The 14,652-nt window shown below is 33.4% G+C and overlaps 1 protein-coding gene across 11 annotated transcripts in view; it reads right to left on the bottom strand.

Moving 5' to 3' along the window:
* The window catches only part of Diaph2 (diaphanous related formin 2), an 867,887-nt gene that overhangs the window by 432,993 nt on the left and 420,242 nt on the right, over positions 1-14,652 (bottom strand). For all 11 annotated transcript variants that reach the window (XM_046427818.2, XM_046427819.2, XM_046427820.2 and 8 more), the window contains one exon: positions 4,564-4,803. In XM_046427818.2, coding sequence (XP_046283774.1) covers positions 4,564-4,803 — 240 coding nt within the window. The remainder of the gene's footprint in view (positions 1-4,563; positions 4,804-14,652) is intronic.

The following is a 14,652-nucleotide window of genomic DNA, read 5'->3' as shown; positions in this document are numbered from 1 at the left end:
TTATATATTTACAAATTTTACTGCCATAGACAGGAGTCATTTTTGTTTATTTTTAGGGAGGGTACCATGGATTGAACCCAGGGGTGCTTAACCACCAAGACACATCTTCAGCCCTTTTTTGTATTTTATTTAAAGATAGAGTCTCATTAAGTTGTTTAGGGCCTCACTAAATTCCCAAGGCTGGCATTGAACTTGAGATCCACCTGCCTCACCCTCCTGAACCACTGGGATTACAGGCATGAATCACTGCACCTGGCTATTTTTCTTTACAAATCATTTTTTTTCTGGTAACTAATCTTCCATATCACAAAGGAGGTAAACTTATTTTACTTCCCCCTCTTATAAGTTCTACAGAGAGGTAATGGATGAATCTTTATATATTTTGGGTGATGCCTATAATACTCTGTCACTAATACCATGAGATGGCCTTCAGGTTATAGAGCTTTTACTTTCACAGTCTATGTAAATGGTGAATATTAGAAATACAGTGCAATTACATTATCATGTTAATCCTAATGACTTAAACATATCTAAAACTTTCTCCATAGTGAACATACATGTTTTCTTTGGAGTTCTTCAATGATATATTTCACATTTGTATGTAAGCATACCATTGTGCTGTATCATAATTTTTGTGTTTTGCTTAGCAGAATGCCTAGAAAGTCACAATACTAGTGAAAGAGTTTCAGAAGTCTCTGGACAGTATACTAAACAAAGATTTTAGGCTTTTTAAAGTTATTAAGTGAGCTGTGATTTTTCCCCAAAATAGCCAAGATATCCAAACTAGTATACAAAAGACTAAAAATTTTACAACTTGCCTACCATGTTATTACTTGTTTCCAACATAAACCCAATATTCCAGGCAGTGTGGTTTTCTAATTCATTCTCATATATATCATGATTACTCCTAGTTGTGTATCATCATTAAAAAGAACCAGCATTTGTTTAACATTATAATTTCTCAATGTATTCTATCATAAATTCATTTTATTTGACCTGAAAACAACCACATGAAAATAAACAGGGGTCAGTGAATTTCCTCATGTGCAGATGAAGAAACTGAGAGTCAGAGTGGGGAATAGCCTTAGCCATGAATGTTTGGCTGATAATTGCCAAAGTAGTAACTGAAATGTGCTTAGTTTCTAAGCCCGTGGCACTTTCCTCTTGGGTACAGCTATGGCTTTTCTTCTTTTACCCTAATACTTTCTACTCTTCAAGATCTTTCTGTCTCAAATTTCTAACATCATTCCTCTGAACTCCTAATCTGAGTGGTCATTAATTTTTGCAGTTATTGACAGTGTGCCTTGTGATGTCACATGATATTTTCTATGTATATTATTTAACTGTTTGCATGCTCCTGGTACACAAACCCATCAGTTTTGTTTTTTCTTTGTGTGTTTGTGCCTGCCTGATACCCCTTCAAATTTGGTATCCCTATCTTTGGCAAGAGTATTCTGTAGGTCAAGATCTGTCTGCCATTACAGGTAGTCTTGGTAGCACTGTTACTCAAGGTTCTTTGCTCTCCCCTTGGAAAAGCAGTGGCCCTGTAATACATTCTAGGTTAATTACACTTTAATTACAATATAAATGATCAGGGAAAAGAAAAGAAAATGGCTGGGGTTCTTACCTCCCAAAGGCAACATTCTTAAAAGATTTTCCTTCATTACTGCTACCTGAATTCTCTAGGCTGCCACAATTGGTATTCTTTTTAAAGGCCAACTTCTTCAGCTTTACCCCAATTTCTAGCTGAGCTACCTCATATTCTTCCAGCAAATTCCATGTTTACCTTGAATCGAGCAGAGTCACTTTCTATTGTATGCAAAGATCCTTATATAAAATACCTACAAAGCTTAGCACTTAGGGAGTGCTCAGTATTTTTAAATGCTTTGTTCTTGTGCAGATTGTATATGCTATTACATCTTGAAAACAAAAATAACAAATGTCTCTGAAGTACAGCTTTGCTATTGGTTAGAATTTTAATAACCAACAGGCAAGTACAAGGCAAACTAACATGTAGAACTCATCTCCACTGAAATGATTTTTATTACAGTTCAACACACTTGTTTGGTAACTCACAAAGTGATAATTCACTGCTGAAATTAATAAAGCATTTTGTGGTGAGGGTGGTACTTAGAGTAACGATACCCTTTAAGTGTTATCATTTGGTTAACCGATTTGTTTTCCTTTTCTTCCCAAATATCATAGCAGCCAATTGTGACCATCTGAATTTTTTATATTACCTTACTCTTAAGACATATCTGATAAGTTTAACTGTTTATATCAGGACTCCTTTTTAAGTGGGAAAATATTTTAATGTACATTTTGGCTTCTAGTAAAATGCAGTTGATTACATTTAAAAATCACTGAGAAAGGAAATTAACATAAGAAAAATTAGGTGAGTAAACACTAAACAGGGAATTCTCCCTGCTATTTTGTAAATAAAAAAAAAATCAAAAAAGAAAAATCAACCAAGTAACCATTCATGACATAAATGAAATTTAGCAGCAATTCTAGCTAATAATAAATTTGTAGTTAATTCCATTTTGTATAGATTATAGACCTAAGCGTTTTCTATGTACTTCAGTAATTTTTTGTCATTTTTAGATATCTATATCTATGCAGAATCCTTTATATTCTAGGAATATAATTTAAATTGTATAAATTATGGGAATATCATTTTTGTATATGACATTTTGCTTTATTAATGACAACTATTTCCCTATAATTATTTACCAGAAGATAAAAATTCTACTGAAAAGTGGGAGGGGAAGTATTTTAAAACCTTCACTTCTTTCTCTTTTAGAACACCTATTACTACATGATAGTATTTCCCACAAGATTATTTTTATATTTTATTTGAAGTTGGCAAAAATCTTTGTGCTGAATCCTTTGAGCATACCTCTAGTGATAGATCAGCATTGTGTGGAAGAACTTTTATTTGACAGGTTGATGACAGGAAGAAGCCTTTCTCCCAAATATAAGATATAACTATAAAACCTTTCTTGAGATTAATGTAATCTTTTGTTCCTATGCATAAAGGACTTATACATTCTTGCTTCAAAGAAATAAGTTCATGTAATTAATTTGAATATGGTAAAATCAAAACAATTGAAAATAAAGGAATGTATTTGTTCATATTCAAATTGTTCAAGATATTTTATGTGAACTAAATGTGAAATAGACATCTAGTATAAATATTTAATGATAATGTATGTTATTTTTATAGGCATCACCAAAGATCATTTTGGATTTACTCACTGTGCATTTGAAATATACTGTAACCAAGTTGTATCTTGGTAAGATATGACTTCATTAGTATCAGGCAATATGGCAGCAAGATATAATGAGAAAGTGCTAAAAATAGTTTTACCTCAAATCCAGCTATGATTTATTCTAATTTATTATGAACACTGCCTTATTCCTCCTCTGGTATTATCAAATAATTCTGCATGTCCTCAAATATCGCAAGAAGAAGAAATACTTTTTTAAAACAAAAATTGGCATTTGCAAATAATCTCTATTTTCTTTTCTTATACCATTCATAAATATATGAGGAGTAAACAGATAAAATTTCATTATATATCTAATTATCTATACATGTTCATCTTTATGTCTGAGTTAGAATTATCAGGATAAAATCTTTATTGACAGATATTAAAATATCATTCTATTGATATGTAATACAAATCTACTTAATGTATGAACACAAAAGAAATTCATATCCATTCCTAGGGATTCTTGTTATAATGTACTTTAGGAACTAACCAAAATTCTGCAATGTTTTCAGATGTGAGAAGGAAAAAAAGTGAAAGCATGGTGAGATGTCAAAGATAGATTGCTTGTTTTCAGATTTATTTTCATCTCTAGCTTTCTTCTAGGCCTTCACCCCTGAGTCAGTTCAGTTTTCTCTCTGTAACAGACAGATCTTTTTCTTGAACAAGGTGCTTTGCCCCAGCCTCAAAATAGACACAGGCAATTACTTTTGGGCTTCTCTGTTTCTTTGTTTACTTTTCACAAAAATTCAGTCTGAAAAATAATATTATGAAATGGCACAATCAAAATAGTGAAGACGACTATCACTTGATTTTTTTTTTTAATCTTTGAAGGTAATGCACATAAAAACCAGTGTAAACCCAGTAATACAACAGTCTTCAAATATAGTGATATTTTCTTAAAAGTAGAAACAGTGAAGTATATTCAAGAAGAAATTTCTGACCATTTTCCTCATTAAATTTAGTTTCTCACATACTTTTTGGAGAGACATAAAATAAGTACAAATAGATTGGAACACAAGCATTATAACAGCATTTTTTGTGTCTACAAACTTCAGCAAAATTTAATCAGCAAGAATTAAGTACTGTACTACCAAAGAATTCAATCTTTTGGATTTTATAGCAATAATATTTTTAAAAAGTTGTTTGTTTTCATTGAGATAGAATTTGCATACCATAAATTTCACTCTCAATGCATGTAACTTTGCAGATATTCGGTATTTACATTTAGATTAACCTTCACATCTACAAGATTATTATTATAAATTAGCATGGTAAAATGTCATCTTACCTTACAAAGGAAGTTGATCTTAAATCCCAAAGACTGGGCATTTCTTGAGCCTGAGTTCATGTAGTTTCCAACCAAAAGAACTAACTCTAAAAGTCTATTAAAGCTTTCACTTTTCTTCACTTCTTCACAAGCAAGAGTTACGGCTATGATGCTTGGTTTGATGTTGTTTACGTGTTCTTCAAATGTGAGCTTGAAAAGAATGCTATTGAGACGAGGCCGTAACATTTTCACTGAGCTCATCTGTAAGATGAAGAATACTCTATGAGAACATACATTGAAAGGCTGTTATTTTATCTCTTTAGTGGGGAAAATTTCATAGACAATATTGTAAAAGCCTACATTAAAGCAAATTGTCCCTGGGTATTCAAAAATATTATTTCTGTTTGCTTTAAACATTCCAAAGGAAAATTGTAACAAAGTTTCAATAACAGTTTCTTATTCATCTTTTAAAAATAAAATAAATCATTCTGATAGCATTAATAAATTATTATTGAAGCTGAATAGTTGCTATATGACAATCACATAATGATAAGCTATCTATAGAATTCAAGCTGTCCAAATCTATACCTCAAGCGAACTAGGGAAATTCATAAATAGGAAATTGAATTGAGTGAATAGTTGGGCCACAGATAATAGGTATACATGATGACAGAAAATATTAGTGAAACATTACCTAAGAAATTACCTATTACTATGCAGTTTGAAATCAGACACCCAGCTCTGATTGACCATTTAATAATTTTAAATGTAAGATTTCTATTCATAAAATACATTAAATATTTATATATGTTCTAAGGAATTTCACCTATGTGACAGATGTTGATGCTAAATAATTAGGTTATGATAAAATCACATGAACTTACTTTCAAGTAAATTCTTTAAGAATTCTATGTTGGTTTCTTCAAAGGAGTTTAACTTTAGTTAATTGTTTAAGATTGTATCTATACATATATAGATTCAAAAAATTATCATATATACCTATGGCATAGCTTCTACATAAATAATTATTTTTAATTTTTAACTTGCTATAGCTCCAAATTATTTTACTAGTTTTTATTATAAACAAATTCTGGAAGAGAGGTTGGTGGAGAGTAGACACCATATAAACATTTATCTACATACACACAATGAACAGAAATTATTAACCATCCTAATTATCTTTGTTTTATAGTTATAGCTTATTTTCTTAAATAAAAATTATGAGCACAGCTTAAGCACATCAAATAATCTGAAAATACTTAGACAACATAAATGAAAGTCTTTAAAATGTAAAGTACCTTCAAAACCAGCAAATGAGCTGGGTGTTTAATGAAAGCTTCACTATAGAGGGAAAATAAATGGACACATATATACATATGCATGTGTATATATGTGTGTGTATGCATATGCCAATACACACACTTAGAACTAAAGAGAAATAGGTAGAGAGAGAGAATAGTATAAGAAAAAGCTTATGGGTTAGGCATATATGAGTTTTACAAATAGGTGCAGAAATATGGACCAAAGTATCTGAAGATCTCATATAAATGCCAAGAAATTGGAAACTAATCACATCAAAGGCTATGTATCTGTTAATGTTCAAATTATTTTATATAGGAATCTGGGATTCAATATGTATTTTCCCTTCATATCTGACTCTACCACTGTTTCCAAATCTATTTCCACTTTACTTTTATTTTCCTTTCACTAGTAAATGGTCATTACTAGAAAAAAAAAGCATGTTTTCTATCATTTTATATGTTTAGGGAATAGTTAGCTAGTGTCCTTGATGGCTGAAAAAGCCATGCATCTACTTGACCAGCTGCTAATCACCATGGAAGTGTTCTCCTGACCATGCTTAGTAGGGATTCAGTTCGCCAAGGTGCCTTTGTTCCCAGATCAACAAGAAACATAAGCCTTACTTAGATGTGCAGAAACTCTTAGTCTTGCTTATGTTTTAATATCATATGTCTTCATTTATATTATTATCCTTACTGGGCTTTGTATTTAAATCCTTGCCCTACAAGGTCAGAGTATGAATTTGATCTTTATTTTTTAATAATAGCTCCTACTGCAATAACATGATCAAAACTATACTAAGAATAGTAAAAATAATAATGGCAATTAACATTTACTGAGTACTTTATTACAGGCATTCTTCTACATATGTATGACACATGTATAAATCTGTTATGGTTTGGATATTATGTGTCCCCCAAAAAATTCATGTGTGAGATAATGCAAGAATATTCATTGGTGAAATGATCATATTATGAGAGCTAGAATGGAATCAGATATGGATTAACAGGGTGGAAATAGCTGGAAGTTGGAGTATGGTTGGAGGAGGTAGGTCAGTGAGGATGTGTCTTTGGGGTTTATATTTTATCCCTGGTGAGCAAAGCTCTATTTTTCCTAGTTGCTGTATCTTGAGCTGCTTCCGTCTGCCATACTTTTATGCCTTGATATTCTATGGTATCTTAGGCTCAGAGCTTTAAAACCATGAGCCAAAGTAAATTCTTCCTCCTCTATGTTGTTCTTGTCAGTTCTTTGGGTCACAGTGATAAAAAAAAAGCTTATTAAAACATAATTGTTTTGATTCGGCATATAATACTTGAAGAAATTATTATCATCATCATCATCATCAACATCAACATCATCATCCATCATTGTAAAGATTAGGAAATGTCAAATTGTGTGTTGGAGAAATAGAGATTTGATCATACGCATCCATGTTACAGAAGCCAGATTCAACCACTACATCACACTGCCTCTTAAGTCTTATTAGGAAAGAGAGACCAGCAGCAGGGAGACCATCAATAAATTATCAAAATGGCTTGAGAAACAGTTAATAAGGAAGAATGCTGGCAGTAGGCAGAAAAAGGATTGGCCTGATACAAGAGTCAAAAATCAATGGGACTTAGCAATTGACCATGTACAGAAGAAGGAAGTCGAACATGGCTCCAAGGATTTAAGTTTGCTCTGAGGCAGAACAATATGGGCATTAATTAAGGCAGAAGGTGAGGCTGATTTGGTGTTTTATTACGTGGCTTTTGTTTCAGAGAATGAATGTAAGTGAATTTCCTTCTCATGATCTCATGGTATCTACACTCCATTAAAGAAAGACTGCACTTTGAGAAGTTCCAAGCACAGAGTCTTGCATATGTTAGACATTCAAATATTTGCTGATGTTAGCAGCACTCCTCAGCTGACTAGCCATTTTCCAGATATTCTCCCAAGAGGAAGAATTATTGAACAAAATTAAGAGCTGATGGAAATATTTTACCCCCGTCCCCACAAATACCTCTGATTATGATGTCAAAACAGGAATGCAAGGGAATTATCATTGCTAAACTGCTAGCACTGGATATTAATCTGTTATCAATCACCCTGATTTTAGGAATAAGTGGTATATAACAAGGGAGGCCAGAGCTGCCTTTGGATCTGATAAATCATTCTTCATTCATTCATTCCCCTACAAGAAGGTTTAATACATGGCAGATGATATATATGATAGGTGCTTTAAAAATAAATTATTGTAAAGTTAACGAATAAATGAAACTCCTCATTCACACAAATAAAAACTGCAATATCAACAAAGTGCTGGATTAAGAAGATGCATAGTTTGAACAGGTAAAATAGAAAGACAGGTAAGGAAGGAGGAGGTATCTTATGCAAGGTCATTTGCTACAAGGCAGGTCATTCCAACAATACTGCCCAGGACAACAAATAACTCACATTTGGAATGCCACATTTTTAAGGATATATTTTGAGAGAGATTTTTTTACCTAACCTCAGGAGGGAAAAGTATAAATTCCAGACCTATGATGTATGCTGCCATGGAAGAAATAGGGACTTCTGAATTACAGAGATATGAGATTGAACTACAGTTCAATCACTTTCTAACTGTGTGGCCTAGTGTAAGTTCTCTAATGTTTTAGAGTCTTTACTTCCTTATCTGGAAAATATATTCATTAAATAGTCTATGCAAGTTGTAGAAACACTTAAATGAGATACTATGTATAAGGCTTCTTTTCATACTTACTGAAACAATGTAAGTACTATACACAAATGGCTATTGTTGTCCTTACCTTCTTTATTTCTTCTCATAAAGTTTCAGTAAGAAGGAAATATGACTCCTAATTGTTCTCTCAAACCTGAGGGAAAGTTCCTCTCACCCATAATTTAAGAAAGGGTGCTTCCAGAGTCCACTGAACAACACAGCTTATTATCTTTAAACACACCACAAAAATTGTGCTGTACTCTACTGAGCCATAATTAATTCATAATATACTTCTACCATTTGAAATATTATCTTTGAAAATGTGTTCTTTTAAAATCAAGAGACTTCAAGGAGGTGAAGCTATATGGGTATATCTCTTAATACAAGCAACAAATCAGTATGTATTGATTAGACCTAGAGAATTTTTGCAATCAAAAATATGCATTTTTATGATCAGACCAGTGTCTGATATATAACAGACAAACTTCCATCAAAAGATTTGGCTATGTAAGGAAATATCTTGGACAATCAAGCATGGGAAAAAATAGGAAGCATTGAACTATATCCCCAGCCATTATATATAATTATTAAATGGCTCATGTCTCATAAAGGCACTTGAATGCACCTAAGTGATATAAGTAAATAAAACAAAAACTCTGCTGAAATGTGTGCTTCTTTTGCATTGTGGTCCTTGGCAGCACTTTAGTTGACTGGCATTCTTTGTTTTATAATTCATTCCTTGAAGTGCTTATGGGAAGCTGACCAGGGTGTTGTATTACGTAGGGGATTTATTTGTGTTACGAGGTACTTGTCTATCAAATCACATCAAGCAACTCTCATTTCTTTAGCTGATCTGCACTATATTTAAAACAAAAAAAAGTGCATTGACAGCTTTAGTGAGAGCAGTTACAACTGGGTTATTTCCCCAAAGAGTTAGACACAGTTTTGTTTATATAATTTGAATTTTATGTACTTCATACCTATACAGCTGGTGAATATTGATCTACTACCAAACTACCAAAAGAATTCAAAGAAACAGAAAAAAAATGGCAAGAGTACAAAAATTATGTGTGAATGCACAGATCGCTATATGTCACATCTGCACTCATGTGTGATGTTTGGAGTTATTTCTATCACTTTTCCTTCTGAACTGCTAAGAAACACACCCTTGGGCTGGAGTTGTGGCTCGGTGGTAGAGCGCTTGACTAGCATGTGTGAGGCCCTGGGTTCGGTCCCCAGCACCATATAAAAATAAGTAAAATAAAGACATTGTATCCAACTACAACTAAAAAGTAAATGTTTTTTTTTAAAGAAACACACCCTTAACAACTATTATACAAAAGCATAATGTAAACTCCAGTCTCTTCAAAATATAAATATTTAGAATTCATTAGAATAAACAGATAAATTTATAACACATATTCACTATTGTGACCAAGAGTTCACTGAATATACAAAATAATTTTGTATCTGTAACTACATACAGGAAATGAATAAATATCATTAAAGATGGATGGATTTAAGTTAGAGAGCAGGCATAACTGCCTATAAAACTGAGATTCAGAGTCAATGACTGAGCAACATTCTGCCTGCAAGCATGAAAATAAAGCAAATACATTTGTCATTCTCTATTAAATAATTTTCTAATCTTCTTACTGATAATATCCTTCTTGAGGTCAGGGCCTCTACAATACATTGCTGTACTTCCAAAAACAAATTCAGTACTAGGCCTGGACAAAAAAACAATACATGTATACAAGCTATAAGTAAATGACAAATATTTGCACATTAGATGCCATGAGAGATGAGAACCATAGTTAATCTGCGAATTGAATCTTTGAAAAAATAGTGTTGAAAACTGACACTACATCAGAAAAATAATGATGTGTTGATACAGAATATTTCCCCAAAGATAGTGATATGTGAGATTATGCATTGACAAATACCTACTTTCCTTTAGTCTGGAACAGAACATAATAACAATGTCTGCCCCAAAAGACACTGAAAACTCGAGAAGAATCACACTAAGAAGTTAAGCAAGATTTCAAAAATTGCTTCTGAAAACAAGGGCTTCAGGCCAAGTAGGACCATTAAAACTGTTGTGGTGTTATGCTGTTGTTTTAGGGATTAGTTAATGATAAATGGGGAAAAAACAAGGGGGTCAGATTTTGATTTTTTGAATTTAATGAAAAGCAATCAATTGCAAAACTGACAGCTACAGACAACTGTAAACATCCAATTTTCAGGTGGATTAATTTTACCTTATTTCATTGCAAAAACAGATGAAAATAAATAATCCTGTCACAAGAATGGGTTATTACAAGAATTTAATGAAATGAACAAGAACATAAATACGGGGATTTACAAATGAGTCATGGTGAATTTTCTTTTACCTGATCTCAAAATTATTAAATGAGCTTTTACTCACATAAGATGAATACACATGTAGAATTAAGAGGTACCATTCATGTATTCAGAAGGAATAAAAACAGAAACAATCAGGGCATTATATATCAAAACAATGAATACTCTGAATGCAAGCAGATAAAATAAAGAAAAAGATGTTCCCTAATGAAGATGCAAACCAAAAATTGATTCAATATTAATATAACAGAGGACCTATAATTTTCTACCACACTAATTGCCTTTGATGATACATAGGAGAAAAAATTTTAAAACGCTTTTAAGAATTTTCTTTTCACCTGGGTAAGCTACCTTGAATAGAGCTTATGAACTCGTATAAGGCTTTAAAAAAATTAAATGCCACAGTGACTTAATAATCATACTTCCAATTACAGGCATAAATCTCTCCTCCCATCTTCAAATGTTTGTGTAAAAAAAAGAAAAAAAATGTTCCATGTGCTGTCAGCAATATCATGTAATCTGTGCTTTTCATGATAATGATTTTTATGTAGGCTATCTCAACATCTTTTTGTTTATAGCTTTAGAATGTTTTTAATTGAAAAATATGGGTAATTTTGAAATCAGAAAAACAAAGCACAGATTACTAAAAATACTAATTATTGCCTTCCTTTTCTCAGAAGATGTGTTAGTTTAATAGATGTACACAGTATGGGTCTCCATCCCCAGTGAAAGACAAGTGGGAATTTCCATAGCTCTGAGGTTTAAGAACAGCTGAGCTGCAAACACTCTGAAGAGTCTAAAAGCTCCTGCTGGGGGTTCTAACTGCCAGAGCTTTCAAAGATCTGTGCTTTTCTTCCAGTAAAGGTACAGCACATAATTACAACTATGTACCAAATTCAATTCTGTTGGAGGCAGGTTGGAGGACAAGTCAGTGGGAAGCTATGCAGCCAATCTACCCCCCTAAAGAAGAGGATTATTGATCACAGAAGATGTGGGAACTAGCATATCCCTCTTAACAGGAGGTCTGCTACTAGACAGTAGAAAGGTCTTTGTATTTTTTGTGTATGGGTTTTTTTGTTGTTGTTTCTTTCCCTTTTCTTCCTCTCTTTCTCCTAACTCTCTTCTCTTTATTTCTCTCTCTTCACCCTTCCCATCTGATTATATGTAATTAATTATAAGTCAACCCAATGATATGACTTCCAAAGAAACAAAAAAGTTGGAAAATGATTATCAGCCCAGCCACTGTCTCAGATAAGCTTTTTCACAATTTCTGCCAATTGTGAAAATTTTATTGTTTTATTATTATTATTTTAATCCCTCTTGCAGGAGAAATCTCACTTCTGGTATATGTCTATCCCACCTGGTGAGCTTCTGTTTTTATCATTTAGGAAGTTACATAACAATGGAAACTCTATAGGGCACTGGCCAGAGTTACAGGAATAAAATCAGCGGAGTATTTACTGTTTAAGAAGGCAAGGGCAGAAAAGGTTTCAAAAAGGAATTTAAATTCTTCAATGTTATGTGAGCCTTATGGATACAAATTAAGACTAGACTGAAAAGAGTTTACTTGATTTTGCATTTATGCAAAAAGACTCAATCAAGATTTGTTAGGTGCATATGCATGAATAAAATTGACATGATTCATCTACCTATAGATCTTACAATTTAGTAAGGGTTGCAGACGTTCAACCTAACAAATGAACAATTAAACAGCATGATAATCTTTAAAAAGTTGCTCTGGGACAGGTTAATAGGGAGACCAATTTTTGATTGATAAGTAAGTGATGGTGTCACTGGGAATGCAAAATCTAAGCTAATACTTGAAGAATAAGCAGGGGAGAGGCAGGCAGGGAGAGGGAGTAAGATAGGGCAGCACATAAAACAGTCCTGAGGTAGGGAAGTGCTGAGAGCCGAATCCAACCATCATAAAAATGAAATACAATGTGGCTAAGGCATAATAAGCAAGAGGCCAAGCAGAAAGAGAGAAAAGTAGTAGATGAGTGCAAGTATCAGACCAGGCAGTGCCTTAAAGGCCACAGGAAGGAGACAATACTATAGTTTTACTGCTATAGAACAGTACTGATGTTTTAAGCAGATAAATAATATAATGCAATACAAATATACTCTAGAAATGCCACCATGAGGACAACTATGCTTAGACTGATTCGCAGAAAAAGGCCAAAGTGTAAGTGAGAGAAACCAGCTACAAGTATACTGTTAAAGCTGAACACAGTGATGGACACTAGTAATCCCAGCTACCTGGGAGTATGAGGCAGGAGGATTGCAAGTTTGAGCCAGCCTCCCCAGTTTAGTGAGACTGTGTCTCAAAATAAACAGTAAAAAGGGTGCTCAGGATGAAGCTCAGAGGTAAAGCACCCCCAAGTTTAATCCTAGTACTGTATGTATGCACAAACATTAAATATATGTTGTAATAGTCAAAGACAATGGCCATGCTAATCTGGACTAAGGCAGTACTAGTACAAATGGTAAGAAGTGAGTAGATCTGATGTATTTTTCAAGTGTGATTAAGAGGTAATTAATGTTCTTTCCTAGATCAATTTCAATTTATTATTTAAGGCAGAATCTTGATTGCTATTGGTTGAAGAGGGAATAAGAGCTAAGGCTTTAGAGAGTAAATGGAGACTAATCTTTGACAAAACTAAAGTGAGAAATGGAGAAAGGGCAGTAGCTTGCAAAGGCCTTAGGGTCAATGATAGATGTTGCATTCATTCATCCATCTATAGATTCATTCATTTTTAGACAGCAAGTGACTTATTTTCCCCCATAAATAATAAAAGTATAGTGGAGCCTGGCAAATTGAATATGCAATGGAAGCTAAGCAGGCAAGAAATACTGATATCTTTAAGTAGGCACAGGAGAGACAGATGCGCGCATGCGCGTGCGCATACACATACACACACACACACACACACACACACACACCCCAGAAGGGAACAGTAGCTAAAAGCACTGGCTATGAACTCAGACTGTCTGGGATTGAATTCTGTATCTGTGCACCCTTGGACAAGTTACCTAGCCTTTCTTGTCCTCAGTTTCATCCTCTGTAATATGAAGCTAATAATATTGCCAACTTCAAAGGGTTCTTCACAATATATAAGATAGTTCAAGTAATCATGCTTAGCACAGAACATGACACAGTAAGTCTCCATTATACTTTTACTACTCACAATACATCACTTGTAATGGTTCAATCTCCAGTACCAATAATAAACAAAAAAATTTAAAAATAATACCAATAATATTGGTAATAATAATTGTACATCTCTTTTTCTGAGGTTTGGCAGAAAATGAGTTAATGAAATATATGGGGCTGGGGATATAGGTCAGTGGTAGACCACTTGCCTAGCATGTGCAACATCCTGGGTTCAATCCCCAGCACCCCCCAGAAAAAATCATTAAGTCAGGAAATGCTAAATGTGAGGCTAAGCTGGGAAGATCACTTGAGCTCATGATTTTAGGATCACATTAGGCAACAAAGAAAGAGCCCATATCAAGAAAACAAAAAGATATGGCTAGAGATAATAGGCAGGATGAGAATGCAAAGGAGTTTTACTTCTATTCTGTAAATTCAGGGAGACATTGAAGGTTTTTGATATAAGAAATTATATGATAAACACATATTTTTTCAGAAGACTAAATTAATAGTGTTGATAGGTGAAAAGAGCAGACATAAGGCATCTCTAGAGTTTGGAGCCTCTCTCATTAGTGCAGAAGAGTACATGTAT

The sequence above is a fragment of the Marmota monax genome, unplaced genomic scaffold (genome assembly GCF_021218885.2).
Source record: "Marmota monax isolate L192 unplaced genomic scaffold, Marmota_monax_Labrador192_F-V1.1 WCK01_AAM20220418_F8-fsc00067, whole genome shotgun sequence".
Taxonomy (NCBI): domain Eukaryota; kingdom Metazoa; phylum Chordata; class Mammalia; order Rodentia; family Sciuridae; genus Marmota; species Marmota monax.
This window is presented reverse-complemented; position numbering and strand designations above follow the sequence as displayed.